Raw genomic sequence first — 21905 nt, 5'->3', positions numbered from 1 at the left:
TTCTGGTTGTGCCATGTATTACATGTTTTCTTCAGTTTCCTATTAATGGACTTTAGCAAATACTCAAGTTAATGGAATAACTTAGGGTCTAGGGTCTAATTGTTTTAAATGTCCGCTAAAAAGGAAAGTTTTTATATGTTAGAAAAATATTAAGAAATAATGCTAAGGATAAATGATTTTTCTAAGACTTGCATAAACATTCTCTCCTTTAGGGCAGTGATTATTAAGGATAGAAGTGGAGGTTTTTGAAGACATTTCAGAGATTTTTGAAGACATACATTCCTCCTTCACAAATATTGATAAATATTTTTCTTCTTGTTTTCTCCCTAGAATCAACACTATAGTGATCCACTGATTGCAGTGTGCCATGTCCCACGTGTTATAGGTGGAAAAAGTTAAGAATCATCGTTTTAGACGAATCAGTGAATAAAATGTTTCCAATAAGAATTCTATAAAAACATAAAAAGACATTTTCTTTAAATTACATTATTTATTTTTTAGATTATCCCTCTTAGTCCTGCATGCATTGTTAGCACAAAGAGTTGAACTTGATCACAACTTCCTTTGAAGAGCGAGTAGGTACACAATCAGCATCTGAAAAGTTTCTCCATGGATGGCTCAAGAATCCCAGACCTTGATAACACTGTCAGTAACCTACACAATGTTCAATAGAAAAATTTACCAAATATCCTCTGTTTAATGTAAACAAGGCAGGAGGCAAAACGGAGTATTACAGTAGCAAAATTTTACAGGGCCCAGAAATATGATTATCTATCATGTTTTAACACATCAAGTGTCAGTCACAATGACATGCATATTTCAATTTATTATACAACCCAAAATATAATTACCATATAATTTGTGGTTTTAGCACTTCACTGTAACTTCTTCTGTCAATACCTATGAACTTCATAATTAAATGGTAATTTTATATTAATGCAATAATTTGTGGAAATACGTTACCATGAATTTATGAAGTAATTCCATAATTTGTGCCCTGTAAAATTAAGTGTAACAATCTTTACACTAGCAACAGTGTAAGCAAGCTAAGGATTTTGGTCCTTATATATATATACACATATATATATATATACATGTACACACACAATAATGTACAATTAAACCAAAAAGCTACAAATCCACTCATAGCTTCCATATTGCACAAATACATTATGAGAACATTACATAATTATAATGTCAATATTACATGATAATTGGCTAAGACAAATCTGAGTTCTATCAAGTAAAGAATGTAGCTCATTACTAAAAATAAATCCAAAGATTATACTGTTAGAAGGTTTAAAAAAATGTGCATACCTATTTATACAAATGTGAAGCAAGTTTAAAATTCAGTTTGGAACGTGCTATGGCAATCAATTGCTAAGGTGTTACTTTCCACCCAATACAGTGCATTTTAGCCACTGTTTTTGCAAGTACTGAGTAATTCAGCTTCTGAGAGACAGTAAGAAAAAAACTAGTGATATAGTACAATGTTTCACTGACAAATCCAACTCATGGTGAGAACTTGTGCTGGCTCTAGGTCTGAACTAAATATGAAAAAAAGAAAAGGAACTTAGAAGGGAAACAAATTAAGCTCTAAGCCTTAGCTGATTACAGATCAAAGTCATTATAATAACTTAAGAAAATTATATTTTCAGAAGCAGCATACACACATAAATATAGAGGTAAAGCTTTTCTGAGCTTGCTCTCATTGATTAGCAATAAGGTCCCATTGTGAAATCAAGGATAAAAGAGTATTTGGTTTGAGAGGTAACATCATTACACCTACTGAGCACTATGAAAACATTAAGAAATATCTAATATCTCCTAATGCCTTATTTTAAGTATACCTACATCAAAATAGACTGCAACTTCACCTAAAAATGGACGTTGCAGTGTTCCTTGCATGAACTGATCAACAAATATAGCAAACTAAATAATGCTTTCCCATCGTTCAAAGAAAATCATGCATGAAGTAACTATCTTCTACTTTTTTCACTGTTTTACTTAAAAATTCTTAGAATAAGCTAACAAAGATTTGCATTAAATTAGAAATTTAGTCTTTTTGTTGTTTGAACAGTGGTAAGCATTCCAGAGCTGAGGATATTTATAAACTTTTGATATTGTAATAAACAACAAAAACTATAAAATATATATCAGAGAAATGAATACAACAAAATGAGCAGATAGTGTAAAACATGCTTCTGTGCACACACCATACAATGTATATATGCAAACATGCTACATAAAACAACTTCTTAGAAGGGATAGTGACAGATTCTTTCAAGTTGGAACGTTTGATAGTCTGTTCTCCCAAATATCAGTAAATGAAAAGAGGAAAGTGCTGATGCTTAACATTTCAACTAAAACAAACAAACAAACAAAGTGATAGCTTAAAAGCAATATTTGAGTGACAAGCATCACGTAAAAGAATAGAAAGCAGACTAGCAAACACCATTTTGTAAATGAAGTCCAAGCATGCTATGCACAGCACAGCTTGCTAAACTACACATTCCTACATACAAACCCATTCACATACACTCAATTTCCTAAGTCCTTTAACATGTAAACAGAACATTTAAAAGACTGCTTTCTTTAATCTCTTCAGAATCATTTAAAACAAAAGACTGAACAAAATGAAAAAAAAAAAAATGTAAACATTAAGGAGGCCATTGGTATTTTGATTGCTGCTTAAAAGTTATCAGTCAGTTCCCCACCTAGACACCACCATGAGTTTCAATAAGAAAATCAAATTATAAAGCAACTTTATAAAGCAATTTTCGGAGGACAGGGGAAAAAAAGGATTTTTCAACCCAGTACATGTTAGCTCAAAAAAAATACAACTTTAGCAAACACTACCAATGACAAGCATAAATTCAACGTTGCTGCAAAAATGATACAGTTTAAATAAACTGGGACCCATTCATGAAAATGAATCACTAACATGGCTATATGCAAAAATGTAAAAGAACATTTCTTTAAAAATATATATATTATATTAATCAAGAATTTATCATATTAAATTTTTATTATTAGAAAAGCTGAAGAAAGTTAATGGTACTCTACATATTTTTATCTCCTATATTTAACTCAATTCATTTGATGGTTCCGGAACTGTATTTTTTTTTCATTTACATTTTTTTTTCATATTTTGTTTGATAAGAATTCTGACCTTAAAAAGTTATAAAATTAGTGATTTTTTTAAACTACTTATTAATCCAAAAGAATATAAGCATTTGAGTCCCAGAGAATGTCAAAATGCCTTGCTACCTTAATGGATATTAAAATAACAGAAATATCATCAAAGTCATGACATCAGAAATTTTGCAGCTTTTCACAGTCATTAGAAATGCTTATTTCCTGAAGTTCCTTTGATTGTATCGTAATTCATCAACGTGCAATTTTATATATAGAACCATTACGATAAAACCGATGAAAACAACATTATACAACATTTGACTGTGTCCACGGAGACACTGAGAGTGTTCTTAATGGTTCTGTGTCCAGTTACAACAATACTTCATTAAAAAAGGCTTTTTATCCTCTCTTGGTTGGGTAGAACGGAGTCTTTTTTGATGAAATGTACACAACAGTTCTGTTCCTCTCATTACCTGGCAGACATTACTTATGGGGTGGAAGAAGCGTGGTATTTCACAAATGCAATTGCTGCCAGCTCCTTACAGAACTCTTCTAACACAATCACACCCTCTAGCAACGTGATGTGGTCAATACTAGTAAGGGAAAAGCAGACAATAAATTCAAGACATCAGCAGATCATTAAGTTTGGTGAAACTTTTGGATAAAAAATATATAAAACACTGACTTACATAGGGCCTTCAGGTTCTAAACCAAGTAATCGCTTTCTCACTAATAGAAGTTTGGGAGTAAAGTCTTGAATACGCTGGATTCGAACCATAAGGTCCCCAACAACCTGCATCACAGAGAAAAGGAGCTCAGTTCCCGAAATCAACTACATAGAGATTCTTAGGATTTAAAAAAAAAAAAAAATCATTTCCTGTTACTACATAAAGAATGTCAGTTTTCACTACACACATGAACATTTTTGACAAAGGACTCATACCTATTCTTTAAAATATAAAAGTTATATATATTATTTAAAAGAATGAAATTACCTTTTCCCCCACATTCTGGAAAGTAATTCAGAATGTATAATAATTACTTTTGAACAGTAGATATGTAATATTTTTTATTATGTGAAATTAATTATACAATGATATTAAGATGTAATTGAACTGGCTTATCAATCCTAGAGAATATAAAAGAACTACTAACTCACCCTGACGATTACTGAGAAGAGAGATCTACAGCCTGAAGCAAGGTTCACATAAGGATCCAAAAGGTACTCATGTATGTGTGGATGAGGGAAGAGAGAAAGTCTAGATAACACCGAGGTTACTTGTAAATTTACATCATATGGCTATGGAGAGGTAAGAAAACAGAAAGACATTTGATATTATTTATAATGTATATATCTGTACACTTAATTTACCACTTCAATCTGTTTTTCTAAGAAAGGAAAATCCCCCATCTTACTCCTCCCTGCACATGCTTTCCTGCAATGAAAATATCTATAATTTAGCTCTCGCTGTCTTAAAGTACATACATCACCATCCTAAAACTTTAGGAAAAAATCAAAAGCATGCATGTAAACATATAGAAAAGACAAATATGTGACAGAGTCAGACTGTTTTAGGCAGGCTGTTTAATTAATAGTTCAAGAGGTCATCAAAAAAAACACTAATGCATCATATAATATTAATTACAAATGACAGAGGACACAGTGAACACAAGACCAAAGAAATAGAAGGAAAGGTATCACATCTTTTTAAATGTAGCAGTATAATTTTAGAAATGATATTCCTCACCTCAGATTACTCAACTACTGCCAATTACCAAAAGCATGTCTACAATAAAATAGTCAAATCACCGAATCTTGTCAATAAAATGAAAGCACATGGTAGTAGAAATGACTGCCCTGTGCCTTGAAAGGAATGGGAAGATTCAAAATGGTGATTACAGGCGGGGATCGTCTCATGTACTGCATGAGCACTGATTCTTCCCAATCAATTGCACATCTGTGAACAGTTCCTCACACAGTTTTTGTATGTATTATCACCATTTTATTTGAATTGTTGTTTATTTCTCATAGAAAGTGTCCTGGACATGCTTTACAGAGTATGCCAACTCCCAAGCAAAAGGTACACTATACAAAAAGCCCTGCTTTATTTGCTTAGAACTCTAAACAGAAACCTCTCACTCCTTCCACTTTTCTTCTTCTAAGCAGCCAAAGGAAACTGACCGGCTGAAACAAAACCGCCTACAGGGAGGTGACAGTGAGCACCTGGGTGACTGGACAGGCTGCACGGAGCAGGGGAAAGTGATTCAAGACCAACTTTAACAACAGCCGTGGAATCTGAGTGTTTCATTCGCATCAAGACCCTGAGTAGCTTTTAAACCCTTGAAAATGAAATTAAACCAGACATGCTTAGCACCCAGGACTCGTGAATACCAATCAAGGATCAAGAACAGAATCCGTGGCATTTAGAGAGAATGCCTGGATACATGCCAGAAGATGTCAAGGACACTATGATGAACACGTTTTGTTATATGAACAGAACTCAAGTCCTATGCTCTAAGTCCAATTTTAGTCTTTCTTTATTACCACTGAATTCATAAACATATTTTTTTCAGAAGAAGAAAAGCTATCCCTGAGTTACTCTTTTTTAAATCTAGCCTTAAGCAAGATAAATGAAAGGAGATATATATTAATAAAGGATATCCAAATAAAGGATAGTTTAGGATCATACATACAACTTGATTATATTTGCAACAGAAAAGCCTTCCTAAAGACACACATCTTAACAAACAATTAATTTGCATTAAATTGTATTTTAGGTACAAAGGAACCATTCACAAAATTCAATTTAAAAAGAATGTATTTGGTAATGAATGTGGACTAAATAATTTAAAATATAAGTCCAGAATTATACATGACTCTTCATTTCAGATAGTTAAGATTTTTAGGTTACTAAATTCTGCCATTTGCAGGTGCTTAAATAAATAAGCCAACACAATTTGGTTTTAAACAAGGATATATTGCAACTTAGATTTTGTATTTTCTCTGTATGATGTTACTTTGGTTTGTAGCTTTATTTTAACATAAATCTAGGTTATAGATTCTTAAAGAAATTTAAGGCTGACAGAATATTTCTTAATGTTGTGAAAATAAAAATAAATTTCAGCAAGATAAAATTATTTCACTGTACTCTAAAATGGTCTCTACTTCATATTGGTAATAACTTTAAAACAAGTAGTCCTTTTTGGGGTTAATAGTAGGTGTCTATATCTATTATTTGGCATCCTTTTATTTTGCACTTTATACAGCATTCACCTGAAAGGAAAGCTAACCAGATTTCTCTGACATGCCAAATGGACTTGGCCCATTTTGGACAGAGCCCACACTAATTATAAGGTCTGAATGAGACAATAAACTTTGACTTAGAAGCATGCTGATGTCACAAGCAGTCTCAACCCTAAACGCCAAATATGAGGATGGTCAAAATAAGACTTAAATCCAATTTTTAAAATTTCAACTTGATATTCTCTAAAAAAACAATTTATATTTTTTAAAGTATTTTAAATTGCTTATTTCATTTAATTCTTATAAGCAAATCTAAGTAGGAGGTTAGGACAAGTAATTTCAACTTCACTTTAAGAATCAGAAAATGTGACAAGTGGCTAAGTTCTGCCCAACTTCAACTCTTCACTCTCAGGGCAGGGACAAGACTTAGCCTACTTAGATTTTCCCTAGTGTTCTTCATATTCTGCTTGTATTTTAGCATTTTACTATCTTTTTGAAATCACCACGGATACAAACAATACTAAGTGTGTTTTAAAAATTAACATTGTGACAACACTATAGTGTCATGAATATGTGATATCATAACTTCTCAACTATGCATAAAGAAATTATTTTATTAACTATCCATATTACATGTTTAATCCCAGCCTGGTTACCTTGACCCTACTAGGGATTCATACTAAGAAAATGCAAACAAACATCCTCAACAAAAACATTTAGGAAAGAAAGAAAATGAAATTAAACCAAACTTGCTTAGCACTCTAGGATTCAAGCATTATCTCTGAGATCAGACGATCTAATGTTCTTACCAATGAGGCTTGGAAAACCAAAGGTTTTAAAGACAAAGGTTTCATGCTGGGCTCCATAGCTTACTAGCTGTAAGTCATATAACTAAAACTAAGGATTCCTCATTTATAAAATACTACTAGAAATCTCTCTTGCCTAGGATATAGGATTACAGGAAGAATGATTGAGACAGTGTATGAATCAGCTCTACCTGGTGAAATAAAAAGAATTTTAAGAATTGCAGGCTATTCTGTCATCAACGTATCCTTTTGTATCAGCATTCTACAAACTAAAATAATGAAGATTCAGAGTGGATCTTTCAATTCAATTCAGAAACTACTTTTTAAAAACTAGGTTCCTTTTTGGTGCTTTTGGTCAAAATTTCTAAAGATTATTGACTTGATACTTATTGTTAATATCTCTTGCTTATTAGCTTAATCAGATTCAAACTAAACCTAGCAAACTAGTGCAAAAAAACTAGTGATGAATCCCAGCTCCCCAAGAGGTTTACACAGCCATGATATATAGAACATAATACCTATTAATAGCCAGATTTACATACTTTGGTTGCCAGGTTTAAAACAAACAACTAAACACTAGTAATATAGTACATGCTATTAAGAGGTTAAAAGAAAAAAACCTAGTCTCTTTATTGATCACTGTCAGACATAGTACTGACTGAAGTCTAACCTAGTGAAATATTTCTTGAATTATAATTTCTTTATTTGACTTTCTGGTTATTGAAGACAGTCTGCTTAAGGAGTAAATTTCTTTTATAACTCCCTATGCTCACATAAATATTTAACTAAAATGCTGAAAAAGAACAAGTACTTTAATATACAATTTAAAATTAATTGCACATTGGTTAGCTCAGTTTCTACACTGAGGCAAGTATTGTGCCAGCTGATTTATTTCAAGTGTATATCCAACGTGTAGAGCATTTCAAAGCTCTAGCACCACTTTGCTTATTTGTCAGTTAGGAGGAGGGAAGGATTCTATCATCCCAAATTCATTTCTCCTAACAGCTGATGCAACATATCAGCTGCAGGTAATTTTTATTCGCCTTTGAAGAAATAAATTCACCTTTTTTATTTCACCCGCTCCTTATGAACATGAGTATCATTCACAAATTCTTTGCCTGAAAAAGCAGGTTCATCTAATACTGTTCTGTAATTTTAATGAGACCAGAGTGTCCAAGATTCAACTTGAAATGACATTTAGGGTCTTCTGCATTGAGCTTAACAAGTTTTACTCTATCTGTATCTGTATTAACTGTACCAACTAAAAGGCTTTCTAAGTTAGTCTTAAAAGGAACATACTCTAATCACCTCCAAAAGGTGTTAAGGGTATTAAGACAATAGCCTTTGATGAGAAGTAAAATATACAATTCTATAACAGCTATCAGGTCAAATAAATGTTTTGAACATACTGAATATATCAGAAACCCACCAGTTGCTGGCAATCAAGCTCTATGAAAAAGTTATCTGGTGCAAAAGCTAAGAAAACAATAAAAGTACGTTAGTAGAGATCTAAACTAAGATTTGGCATGGTCCCATGGTGAATGGTAACAAAATATGAAAATTAGTATTTTAAAACATATTACCTGATCAAGAATTCGTCCCATTCTGTCAAATAAAACTTTCAAAAAATGACCTTCAAAGAAAGCTGCTTCTAAATTACACTTTTCCAATGCTTTTGGAGACCCAGGCCACTCCCATCTTAAGCAGATAGCACAGTAGTCCCGGAACTAGGGGGAAAAAGCATTTGGATCATTAAAGAACAAGAAACAAATAGAGATGAAATAGAAATGATTTCTGCAAGCAGGCATAAAAAACCATTTAATATAAAAAACAATTTGAATGGGAGAAGAGGAGAGAAGACTCACATAACTCCCTGGCTAGGGGCACAGGTACGATTATAATCGCCAGTGACCGATATAAAATACCCCCTTTAACAACTGTGCTTATGCTGTTCCCTTAAAGGAATTTAACCCTTTAGTTATTTTCATCAAGATTTAAAGAACACTTAAAAAGCAATGTAAGACCTAACCAGTTTTCAAATTTATTCTAAAATGTTACATGTAATAGAACAGATGCATGTTATCTGAGAAAGCAAGCTTGACATTCCTGTAATGTATTTCCACTAGGCATGTTTCTGTAATAGGATAAAACAGTGCTACTCAAAGGATGGTCTGTGGACAAGTGCCGGTCCTCAAACTATTTGCTGCATCCGCAATGAGATGAGTACAAAGAAGAAAAGCTAAGCATTTAAAGACTTTCATAGCAATTTGAGTGATTTTACGTCTGCTGAATCTTTTTTTCTTTTCATGTTTCTAGTAACTCCTTTTTAATGTATTTTATAAGGTCGGTCTGTGACAGATTGGAAATAATAAAATACTAGACCTTCACTACAGATAATTATTACTGGAATAAACAATATGAACTTTTATAAGCAGAAGAATATCTCATATAATAAAAATAAATTTAAAAGTCTTCCCTTATTTGTAATTTACTTGAATTTAACAAAAGAAATTTAGAGCACTGTTTCCTTCTATATTCTTTCTCTTCTTTCTCTCTTCAGATTCTACTTATTCAATAAAGCAAAATTACTTTGACCTCTCTAGTTTGGAAATTAAAACAGCATAATCTCACCATGAAGCATTAACTTCAACTTTTAAAAGAAAAACATATTTAAAACAATTTTTAAAAGGCAACTTCTTCAATATATTGTGTTTTAAACTATTTGGCTCGACAGACAACTTTAAGTATAATGCCACATCCCAATTTTTAATGAATCATTTTTACATTAATACCTCTGAAATTCTGACCTAGAAAGTTTTCAATTTTTTTTATCCTTTTTGTCTGTTTTCTAATATTTCTGAAACAATGACATAATTTCATTTGTAATCACAAAATGGAAATGAGAAAAACTGTTCAGAAAGAATAAAAGCAGTTTAGAAATGCAATCGGTAGTACTTAAGGCATTTTTTTCTTTTTATTGCCTTTACTCAATTGTTATATGAATGTTACTTGCTACCGTATTGCTCTAGTTATTCATGTATTAATGTGGACCTGAATTCAGGCTTAAAGATTATAAATTAACTATACGCATATGCAGATTAATTATATATAATAGCACACTTCAAAGGATTTAATAAAAATTAAATGTGTATTATTCTGATTTGAGAAATTTCAAAATGTGTAATTTTCAAATTTTGAAGTTCACGTTCAAATTTTGAAATATTTTATTCTAGTTATTTATTCAACAAATACTAGTTACTGATATTGTAAAATGAATAGAGCCCTAAGGTACATATTTTGTGAGATTCAGTGGTAAATCAAGCATGAATCCCACCCTCAAGAGACTGATTACCTTATAACCCCAATATAAGAAATAAAATAAGGGCCACAAAAGATGTAGAGAAAATGCCACAGGCATGGAGAAGAGCAATTACGTTTACTAGTGGGGGAGGGTAGTGAAGGAAGAGGGGAAAGAGAATAAACCAGAAGGTGGCATTTAATCTGGTAGACACGTGGATATCAGATGACGGGTGAAAAATGAACCCGAGGAAAATCTTCTAGGCAAGCAGAATGGCAGCAGCAAAAGCACGTAAATGTCATGTTTGAACACAGTGTGAAAGTTGTAGGAAGAAATAAAGATGGAAAAGCAGGCTGGGGAAGTGACCCAAAAGAATCTTGAATGCTAAGATTGGATATCTAAGTATTTAGACTTTATAAGTTAATAAAGGAGAGGAAGGGGTGATTGTGCTCAGATCTGTACTTCAAGGAGTAATCCATTTGTTAATGGATTCTAAACAGAAGGAACAAGCTGATGAGACAAGTTATAAGACTATTGTAATCCTAGACAAAAAGTAATAAAGACTGGAACTAGGGTTCTGAAGGTAATAATGGAGAAGGGAACATGTGGAGCTATATGCTAATGGCAAAACTGATAAGACTTGGTGATGGACAAGAAGCTAAGGAGAGTGGAAGATGGATGAATCTGAGACAACTCTGAAACGCACACCTTGGGTGACCGGGAGGATTGATGTGCCACTGATCACAGCAGAAAACTAAGAAGCAGATGCAGTTTTGGAAGATCCAATGATACGTTCTACTTTGGACAGATGTAGTCTGAGGTCCTGGGAGAACATCTAAAAAGCTGGGGTGAGAACTTGGGAGACACTGCAGATACAGAGGTCAGATATGGAAATCACAATAGAGATGAATGCTAAGCCAGAAGACTGCCAAAGGAATGAAGACAGAAAAGAGGGCCAATGATAGTTGTTTTTCTGGTGACATCATCATATGATGGAGAGGATGAAAAAGACACCTGAGACATAAAAGCAGCAGCAGAAGAAAGGAATGACACTGCAGAAGCTTTAAAAAGGATAAAGTTTTAAATAGGAGGTGTTAAACAAGTTCAGCAAAGTTGAGGATACAAGTTCAGTACACAAAAATCAGCTGTATTAGCAATGAACAACCAGAAAAAGAAATTCACAAAACAATTTCATTTACAACAGCATCAAAAAGAATAAAATGCTTAGGAATAAATTTAACCTGTACACTGAAAACTATGAAATAATGTTGAATAATATTAAAGAGAACGTGAGTAAATGGTAAGACACCCTGTGGTCATGAATCGGAAGATGTGATATTGTTAAGATGGCAGTATTCCCCAAATTGATCTACAGCTCTGATGCAATCCTTATGAAAATTCCAACTGCCTTTTTTTGCAGAAATGGGAAAAGTAATCCTAAAATTCATATGAAATTGCAAGGGACTCCAAACAGCCAAAACAATCTGGAAGAAGAACAAAGTTAGAGGACGCATACTTCTCAATTTCAAAACATACTACAACGCTGCTGTAATCAAGACACTGTGGTACTGGGATAAGGACAGATACATAGATCAGTGGAATAGAATTAAGAGTTCTGAAATAAGCCTTACATTTATAGTCAATAAATGGGAAATAGCCTTTTGAATAAATGGTGCTGGGACAACTGGATATCGACATGTGAAAAACTCAATCGGGACCCCACCTCACACCACATAATTAATTCAAAATAAATCAAAGACCTAAATGTATGAGCTAAAACTATAAAACCGTAAGAAAGAAACAGGTGAAAATCTGTGTGAACTTGGATTAAGTGATAATTTCTTAGGTATGACACAAAGAGCACAAAGAAAAAATAGGTAAGTTGCACTTCATCAAAATTAAAATCTTTGTGCATCAAAGGACACCGTCAAGAAAATGAAGAGATAACCCCTAGAATGGGAGAAGATTTTCAAATCATTTATCTGATAAGAGTTTAATATCCAAGTCATATAAAGAACTCTCACAACTCAACAATAAAGAGACAAATAACCCAAATGAAAAATGGGCAAAGAATTTGAATATTCTCCAAGAGACATATACAAGTGTCTGGTAAGCACATGACGATGTGCTCAACATCATTAGTCATTAGGGCAACGTACATGAGAAGCACCATGAGATACCACTTCATACCTACTAAGGTGGCTATTTAAAAAATGGATAATAAGTGTTAGAATATAGAGAAATTGGAACCCTCATATACTACTGAATGTAAAATGGTACAGCCACTGTAAAAAACACTGCTTAATTCACACAGCATTTCTTTTTGGCAGCTCCTCAAAGTTAACTATAGAATTACCATGTAACCTAGTAGTTTTACTTGTAGGCATATACCCAAGAAAATTGAAAATCTATGTTCACACGAAAAGTTTTAAAGGAATGTTCACAGCAGAATTATTCAAAATAGCCAAAAAAGTGGAAACAGCTGGCTAGTTAGCTGAGTTGGTTACAGCATGGTGCTGATAACACCAAAGTCCAGAGTTCAGTCCCTGTACCGGCCAAAAACAACAACAACAACAAAAAAGAAAGAGTGGAAACAACCCTAATGTCCATCAACTGATAAGTGAATTTAAAAAAATCCATATAATGGAATTTTTTTTTTTCTTTTTTGTGACCAGTAAGGGGATCGCAATCCTTGGCTTGGTGTTGCCCGTACCGCACTCAGCCAGTGAGTGCACCAGCCATCCCTATACAGGATCCAAACCCATAGCAGGGGTGCCGCTGCGCTCCCAGCGCCGCACTCTCCCGAGTGAGCCACGGGGTCGGCCCATATATAACGGAATATTATTCAGCCATAAAAAGAAATGAAGTACTGATGTTTGCTACAACCTGAATGAACTGTCACAGTAGTAAGATTCCATTTATATAAGATGTCCACAACAGACAAAGCCATAAAGACAGGAAGTAGATTAGTGGTTGCCAAGGACTGGGACTTGGGGAGGAGAAGAAGGGAATAGGAAGTGACTGATTAATTCACACAGCGCTTCTTTCTGGGGTGATGAAAATGTTCTGGAATTAGATCATGATGACGGTTACACAACATTGTGAATATACTAAAACCCACTAAATTGTAGACTTTAAAATAGTTAAAAGATTGAATTTTATCTCAATACAAAATTTTTTTAAAGGAGGAATTTTTTTGTAATATTTTTTTTTTTTTTTTTTTTTTTTTTTTTTTTACATTTCACAATGTAAAACGCAATAGAGAGGAAAGAAAAAAGACCATGTAATGCAATAACTAAGCAGACCTTGGAGAAATCTGTTTCAATGAGGTAAAAAGGTAGAATGCAGGGGATGAAGGAGGAGCTGGGCAGCAGGGACAACACTTACCATCTGCATAAGCATGTGGGGGAGAAGGGGGCAGGAGAACAGCCTCTGGATTGGGAGCCAGGGTGGGTGGTGGGTAGCATTATTAAGATATCACGTTTCGGATCAGGTAGGGGAATGGATCCAGGTGAGATATAGTTTAAAGTGAAACAAAAGAAAGAGAGAGCATAAAGAAATCTTGAGACATGTAGAGACACAGAGTCAGTGAAATGCAAACTAAGAGCAGAGTAAGGTCCCATTTTTAATGAGAGTGGAGTCATTTCTTTGGTCTAACAGCTATGAGCAATGTGACAAGGTGTGTGTGTGTGTGCATTCTTTTAGATTTCTAAAACTTGCTGCACTTACCTGCCTATGAGCATCTCGGAGGTAGGTGTCATATCCAGTGCCCTCAACATGGTAGGATGACTTTGCTTCATCCGGTACCAGACAGAGAAAACTTAAATGAAAAAGACCATAATCAATAGCATAAAGCTTCTCACAATTCAATAATATATTTATATGTATTAAAGAATCCAGTAATATCTTAAGTTTTAGCCAAGTACTAATACAAATGAAAATTTGAAAAATAAAAATTACATGTTATTAAGTTCTTATCTTGAATCAGTCTTGTGATTCACTGATTAAATACTCTTTCATTATTTTAATGGTTTTATTAAAAAACTATTAATTCCACTTAAAATAGAAGCCTAAGAAAGAGTTTTTTTTTCCTTTTTAGATTGAGGCACAATGACAGATTGCCATGATATTTGTTAATTGCAGAAAATTGGCTTTTAAGTAATTGAAGTTGAGATTTTTATGTACCCTAATTTTGAATCTTGAGCCACAAGCCATTTTTTCTGAAGTTACCAGAACCAGGCATATCAGTGACAGTATTGCAGGGGGGGGGGGCGGGGGGGGAGAAGAAAATTGCCATAGAAAGGGCACTTTTAAAAAAATGCAAAAAGGAAAAGCATACATGCTTAATAAGTACAATTTGTCAAAGTAGCAATTCTCAATGTTGTTACAATTGGAAATTTTTTAAAATTAAATCATTTATATTAAAAAAAAGTGGGGTAATTTGAGGGTTTATTTAGCCACTGTTATTTGTTTTTATTTTTACATTAACTAGACTTTTCTCTTGGTATCAGTTGTTGCCCCAAGGCTGTTACTTGTTACATAGCAAGACAAAAAAGCCAAGGTAATCTTTAAAGAAGAATGAGTTCATAGCAATATTTCTGCAACAATCTAAGAGCAGAACTACTACCTATTATAAAAACAAGTAAAAGAGATATAAGTCAAATTTATATAACAACTCACCTATTTACAATTTTATGGACTTCAGTTTTCCCATCATTTTTAGGGTGGTCTGGAGTAGCAGGAGGTGAAGAACTAAGCCACTCTTGGTTTGACAAAGTGTTATCTGGTGAAATGTCAGTAAATAATGGATCTTCTTCCAGATCCCTAAGTTTAATTTAATGATGTATAGAAAACAACACTTTATTATGAAATTTTCTAAGTTAAAAGATTCTCTGCTATGTTCTTAGAAAATATTACATAATTTCACTAATATAAAGGATTAAGGAATAATGTATTTATATTATATAGGCAACATTTTATACTACCAAAAACAAGAATATAATTTTGTTTTTAAGTATAATGAATACATAAATCACTTGTAATTTAAAAGGATGGTAGTATAAGGACATCTAAATTTTACTTTAAAAAACTTTTAAACTGTTAGAGGCACTTTTTTAAGAATAAGGGAGAGAAACAGGAGGAGAGAGAAAGTTCCGACTCTATATGAAATGCTGAACTCAGGGGGTTGGGTGGAAACTTACACTGCTCCTGCTATCAATCCATTCTCTACCACATCTTTATCTTCTGGGCACAAAGGTTTATATTCTGTATAATTTCTTTCTTCAAGATTTCTTAGGACCAAGTTGTAAAGAATGTGCTCATTGGGTTTTTGTAAAAGATGCTCAAACATTCTTAATGTCATTATGCTTATCTGAAACCAAAATTAATAAAAGCTAACTGAAAAATGCCTTAAGATAAGTTGTTCTTCTTGCCATCTTGTAAGTCATGCTTTCAATTTTTAAAGCCACATAAAAAAGAGGCTGTATTTAAAACATCACAAGTATATTAAAATCAGTATATGGAGGAATCTAAGTCCAATTCCACATCATTACATAGCTTACCTCGTCAGAGATGTGATCGCAATGTTCGATTAACCTGTATCTTAAAGGGTGTCTGCTTATTTCTGCCAGAGTCTCTGGTTCTCTCTGTTCTCCAAGGATAAAAAACACCATTTCTTGAAGCAAAACGTCAGAGGTTACTTGACGAACAATGCGGTGAAGCAGAGCAGTTGACGTCAGAATGCCCATCTCAGAACTGAGCACGATAAACAGGTAATTAGTGGGCGAAAATGACACGAACACCGTGACGTTCTTTTCTTCTCTTTTGTGAGGAAAGAGGCTACTCACGTTTGCATTAGCTGAGGTTCCATAACACCAACGAAAAATCTTTCATGCACAGCTTTGGCAAGAGCAACAGCAGCAGTCTAGAATATAGTATGAGCAACATTATCTTTTTTTTAATGGAAAAGAGAGATTAATTTGCAACATCAATAAATCAGTTTGCACTCCCCATCTGAATTATTGTGGAAAGACAAAACTTCTCTATTGAACATCTTACTGATGGCATGTAAACCTAGATTAGATGTTAGCCATTGGTTCATTTACATTTTTTCCCCTAAGTTTCCAAGAACAAGAGGAACAGGACAAAAAATTATCCCACTAATGTTATAGTATTAACATCTCTCCAAAGAAGAGGACTGGAGGGAAGTTAATGTGACCTTGTGAAGCACTGTACCATAATACTTAAAGAAGTATGAAAGGACAGAACTTGAAGTTTGATTTATGCCAGAATTATGATACACACACACACACTTCTTTGTCTTATCTGTTTTACTAACTATGCTATCCTAAGATAATTAAGATATATTGGGGGATATAAACTAGGGATTTGAATTTCACTTAGTAGACATGTACATTTTAAATATTATCAGTAACCAACAAAAAAATTCAAACCTTTTGTGCTTCCTTAATGAGTTGATCGCAATAATCAAACCAGGAAAGAAATGAAATTAAGGCTCGTTTCCCTGGGAATGCTGAAGCATCTTCTTTATGACTATATGAATCCAAGCTGTAGGACATGGAAGAAATGTTAAGTCCAAAGTTATCCAAAAGCAAGAACCCTATTCAGTACATATGGAAAAATGAAGGCACATGAATGAACTCACAGAGTATGATATATTCCCACAGACAATACTAGACGACAATCAAAAGATAGTTTTTTTAAAAGAAGCCAAAGATAAGAGAAACCCTTTAGATAAAAGTAGTAAATAATTTTTACTCATTAAGTGAGAAGAGATAGACTAAAGCAGAATTCCTGCAGAATGGAGCTGCAGGAGAAAAACCATTTGGCTCCTCATACTCGTCATAAATCTGACCAAGTAACAGCAATGAAAAGGTGATGTTCTCAGCTGCTGGGATGTAAGAAAAGGAAGGTAAAGGAGGGTCTACAAAAAGAAATAGTGACTGTGCTTCTCTTCCTGCCTTAAAATGCAATACAGTCCTAATCTCAGCAAGTGAGTCTGCCCTACAGATGTTATTATGTCAAAATATTAGGCTGCTTATAGGTGGTGGGATTATGGGTACTTTTTTTAATGCTACTTTATTCTTTTTAATAACTTATATATGTTCTGCAATAATCATATTTTCCTGTGAGAATCAAGTAAGGGAGCCCTACTAGGTGTTAGAGGGTGTGAAAGAATGAGGCAGGAGGAGAGATTCTATATGAGCAGGACATAAGACTCAGGAGACTGCCCTAGAGGCTATGGAAATGATTTATAAAAAAAGGAATTCCTTCTTTTAGAGGAATTAATAAAAATAACTCAGGTAAAGTTATTGGTCTTAGGTAAGCCCTTAAAAATTGATCAGAGAAATGAACAAATAAAAGTAGCTTCACTGTATAACATCTGGATGGTTAACACACTAATTTGTCACTGCTGATAACAAATTTAATACAAGACTCAAGAAAATGCTCCCACTAGTAGTGTGACATTTTTCAAAACTAAAGCCTTTTAAAATGTAGTCACCTTTATGGGAAAATACAAATCCTGGTGCTTACCCCCAGTTAACTGCTTCCACTGTTTCAATGTCTAACGGATCCACCGACGGAGGTAGGGCCTTGTACAGGGAGGCGAGTCTGTCTGTGAGCAGCTCGCACAGGCAGGTGCTCTGAGTGAGGCACTTCGCGGCCGCAGGCTCTGGCAGACTCACTAACAGCATCAGGCCCTCACATGCTTTCACAGCTATCCGGCCATCCTGAGGGGGGAAAACATACCCCTTCAATTCTTGAATTAGATATACATTAAGTGTGGAAAAATTCAACATAAAAGGATTTAATGTTTTATGGTAAAAGAATAGATTTCTTTTATTTTTCTATTTTAAATGCATATTATTGTGATCACGATAGGGGAAAAAAGTAAAAAGGATGACTCACAGGACTTCTAGTAAGATTTAACAAAGAATTCACTAAATTGTAATCTTGGTTTGGACGAACAACTGAGGCCTCTGACAGTGAAGTGACACTGAGGTGACCCAAGCTTGAAGACAGGCCGTCTATCTGATGAGGAGGCTCATCTTCTAGCTCTGTTTGCTCCATCCCAGCAGCAGCAGACAGCTCCTCTGGCTGACAGGACTGTCCCGTATCTGTGGACAAGGAATCTTGACCTTTTAATGTGTCTTCTGAAATTACACCTGGTGCTCCTTTGGAAGCCAATGATTTCAACTTATTCTGAAAATGAATACATGTTTCAAGAGAGTCACATCAAGAACCTTTTAAGCTGGAAATCATATTTTAATAATTTTTTCTATAACATTCCACATGCTTAACAAAAGTAGCAATGTGTTATGTCAAATGAAAATAATCAAATTTCAACAAACTGTTTCAGAGTAATTTTACAATTGCATAGGAGTCGATGACAATCTTTGTACTAACTACAAACTGTTTTAGACCATAAGCAATGGACAACATTAGTGATAACTATTTGGCTATTACTAAAAACAACAAATATCAGCAGGAAAAAAAAGTTTCAGGAAGTATCAATTGCAGCTAAATTTTTTCTCATCACTGGGCTACTGTAAACACATAGCCTCAATATTTATTCTTCTAAGATAACAGTGGAAAAATGCAAACATACAAATAAATATATTTTAAAGTTCAAAAGTTACCAGCATTAGACTTAAGGTTTCCACAAAAGTCCCCAAATTCTCTTAAATATATAAAAACTTTTTCTAAGTTTCTTCCTCATACTTCTGCTCTATAGAAAGAACACAAGAAACTACTCTCAGGATATTTTTATTACTGTCTTTAAGGATAAGAAGATTTAGCTGAAATACTGGTGCCCCCATATCTATGCATACACCCAAATGCAAAGAAAATCTTAACTTATGCAAGTTACTAGTTTCCAGGCAAAAGTATCTTGCTTTCCATTTGAGCATAAGAGTAAAAATCAAATTACACACACAAGTTAAAATTCATCATAAACCAGTTTCTCCACAGGGCCTATCACAGTGCTATGCTCATCATAGAAGCACATTAAAAACTAAATGAATTCAAGTTTCTGCTTTCAAAGTTATATCATAGTAATTATAAATCACTTTTATTTCCATTAAAAGTATAGTTTAGATGAATCTTTTTGAGAAATTGAGCTCACAGCACACATATTAAAAGAAAACAACTCTACAGGACTCAGTGAATACTGCAAACAATTTGCTAATTTCCTACAAAATCAATTGCATATCATAGCCTTTATGAAAGTAAAACATTTTATTCCATCTAAAATACTAGCAATATCGCACAGAGAGGTGTCTCAAATAAGAAGGGTGAGAAGAAGAACAATCTTAACATAACCCTCACTCCCTAAACTAGTGTTTCTCAAAGTGTGGATCAAGACTGCTGGCATCTTGGTCTTCTGTGGGATTTGAAAAAAGTGCAGATTCCTGGGTCTCATGCACACCTGCTGAATGACAATTTATGGAGGTGGAGCCCAGGAATCTGCATTTTACAAAAGCTCCCTAGGAGATGAGGAACTGCTGCCTTAATTCTTAACACTGAGTCCTACGAGGACTGTTCACCTTCTGCATTAGGAATCTCATTGGTACCATGAACATTTATGCACATAACTCCCAAATGTCTTAAACCCAGACTTCTCTCCCAAATCACAGATGTGCAATACCAAATACCTGCTAATTATCTCCATCAGGATATCATGATGACTCAAGAATCCAGAACCAAAATTATCACCTTCCCCTCAAAATAAGCTCCCTATGGGTTCCCTTCTTTCCACTAGCAGCAGCCTTATAGGTTCAGGAATTCAAGCATTCAAATCATTTTTCTCTGCTTCCTGCACTTGAGCAACTACAAGACTGTACAGAATCTACCTCTAGTCTCCCAAATACACCCACTTCATTCCAACCCCCTGCTTTCAACTTACAGTCCTTGTTACTTCTTGTCTGGATTACTCCACCAGCTTCCAAGTCAGTTTCCCTGCTGTCCTCTCTCCTCTTAAAGGAATCCAATGTACAAAATGCTGCCACCAATTTAACTTCTTAAGGAACAGACCATCACATAATAACTAACATCTCTGCTCAAAAACTGTCAATGGCTCCCAGTGTCTGTGAGTAGGCACAAACTCCTCATCCTGCCATTCAAAGCCTTTGACAACCCTTGGTCTATTTGTTCAGGTTCTTATCACATATCCTAATTATACCAAACTTTTATACTTTCGTTCACTCGTTCTTATTTAAACATCTATCAGGGCTCATTTCAAAGATGACCTCTTCCATGAAATCTTTCTTGATGACCTACAGCAGACATAATCTCTTCATCCTATGAACACTTGTGGCATTTACTCTATCTTTCTTAGGATTCTCACCTGAGTCTATTTTACGTCACGGTATCTGAACATTCATCTTGCCCTTTTTGCCAGACCATAAACTCCTTGAGGGAAAAGCCTATTTCTAACTCATCTACCATGTGTACTTAACTCACTGCAGATACATACACTGGCTGATATAAATGAACATACTATTAGATTTCAGGTGATACATGCTTGAGAACTGCAAACTATTTCTGTTCCTATCTATACCTACAAGAAATAAAACTGCATTTCCCTATAGATTCTTTTATTCATAAGTGTTAATTAAGCAGTTATGATGCCTTATGCTAGATACTAGTGAAGCTGTGGGGACCCAAGGATTAACAAGACAGAGTCCTTGTCCTCCAGGAGCTTATTGACCAGCAGGAGAAAATAAAATGCACATAAATAACTCTCATCAGGGAGACTTATAACTGACATTAAAAGCATATCAACTGTCCTATCAGTTCAGAAAATGGAGATAACCTACCATCTCAGGCTTTGGAGAAATGTGTGCTATAAAAATGCTGCATAAAGCAGACATGTCACTAATTCTGAAGGGTGTTCTATGTAGTGAGGTGTAAATGTTTCCCTGAAGACAGGTATGTAAAGTGCGTCTTGCCATTAACGTACACATGCCTGCAAATTTCCTCTTCTTCTGATCTACGGTTCTGTACTTCTGAAACAAGTTTCAGAGATTTGGGGAAAGAAATCCTTCAAGCTTAAGTTTGGGAAAAAATCTATGCATCTAAAGTACACTAAGGTAACTAAGAAAACGTTAGCAAAAATGAACTTTGAGAAGAAAAATCTCATACTTAGCCAAACTGAGATATTTCTTTAAAAAATAACAAAAACTAAAAGAACTATAATACCACCCTCTTTAATAAATCTTTAAAAATCTGAAATCATAAGACTATTCTAGCCATTTTGAGGCAAACTTGCAAAGGATGGTATAAAATATGATGGACGTCATGAAAAACAGGCATTCATACTTCTTAGCTAGAAAGTCCTACCTAGAAATTTAAATTTATGCATTTTGCAGCTTTGCTGCTTACCTTCCTACCTCCATTA

The 21905-nt window shown here is 34.2% G+C and overlaps 1 protein-coding gene across 3 annotated transcripts in view; it reads right to left on the bottom strand.

Moving 5' to 3' along the window:
- Positions 1-501: 501 nt before the first annotated feature.
- The window catches only part of FHIP2A (FHF complex subunit HOOK interacting protein 2A), a 36656-nt gene continuing 15252 nt past the window's right edge, over positions 502-21905 (bottom strand). Inside the window, exons 6-18 of one of the 3 annotated variants that reach the window (XM_063103212.1) lie at positions 18416-18709; positions 18041-18237; positions 16939-17053; positions 16333-16409; positions 16048-16240; positions 15688-15857; positions 15167-15310; positions 14216-14306; positions 8772-8915; positions 4298-4438; positions 3828-3931; positions 3612-3731; positions 502-654 (exon numbers count right to left, since the gene is read on the bottom strand). In XM_063103212.1, the coding sequence (XP_062959282.1) occupies positions 3626-3731; positions 3828-3931; positions 4298-4438; positions 8772-8915; positions 14216-14306; positions 15167-15310; positions 15688-15857; positions 16048-16240; positions 16333-16409; positions 16939-17053; positions 18041-18237; positions 18416-18709 (1776 nt within the window). In that variant the 3' untranslated portion in view covers positions 502-654; positions 3612-3625. Of the gene's footprint in view, positions 655-3085; positions 3732-3827; positions 3932-4297; positions 4439-8771; positions 8916-14215; positions 14307-15166; positions 15311-15687; positions 15858-16047; positions 16241-16332; positions 16410-16938; positions 17054-18040; positions 18238-18415; positions 18710-21905 lie in introns of those variants that run through there. The other 2 variants (XM_063103211.1, XM_063103213.1) reach the window with 2 other exon arrangements.

This window comes from Cynocephalus volans, chromosome 7 (assembly GCF_027409185.1).
Source record: "Cynocephalus volans isolate mCynVol1 chromosome 7, mCynVol1.pri, whole genome shotgun sequence".
Taxonomy (NCBI): Eukaryota; Metazoa; Chordata; class Mammalia; order Dermoptera; family Cynocephalidae; genus Cynocephalus; species Cynocephalus volans.
Note: the sequence above shows the minus strand (reverse complement) of the source record. Positions and strands in the feature narration are given on the sequence as shown.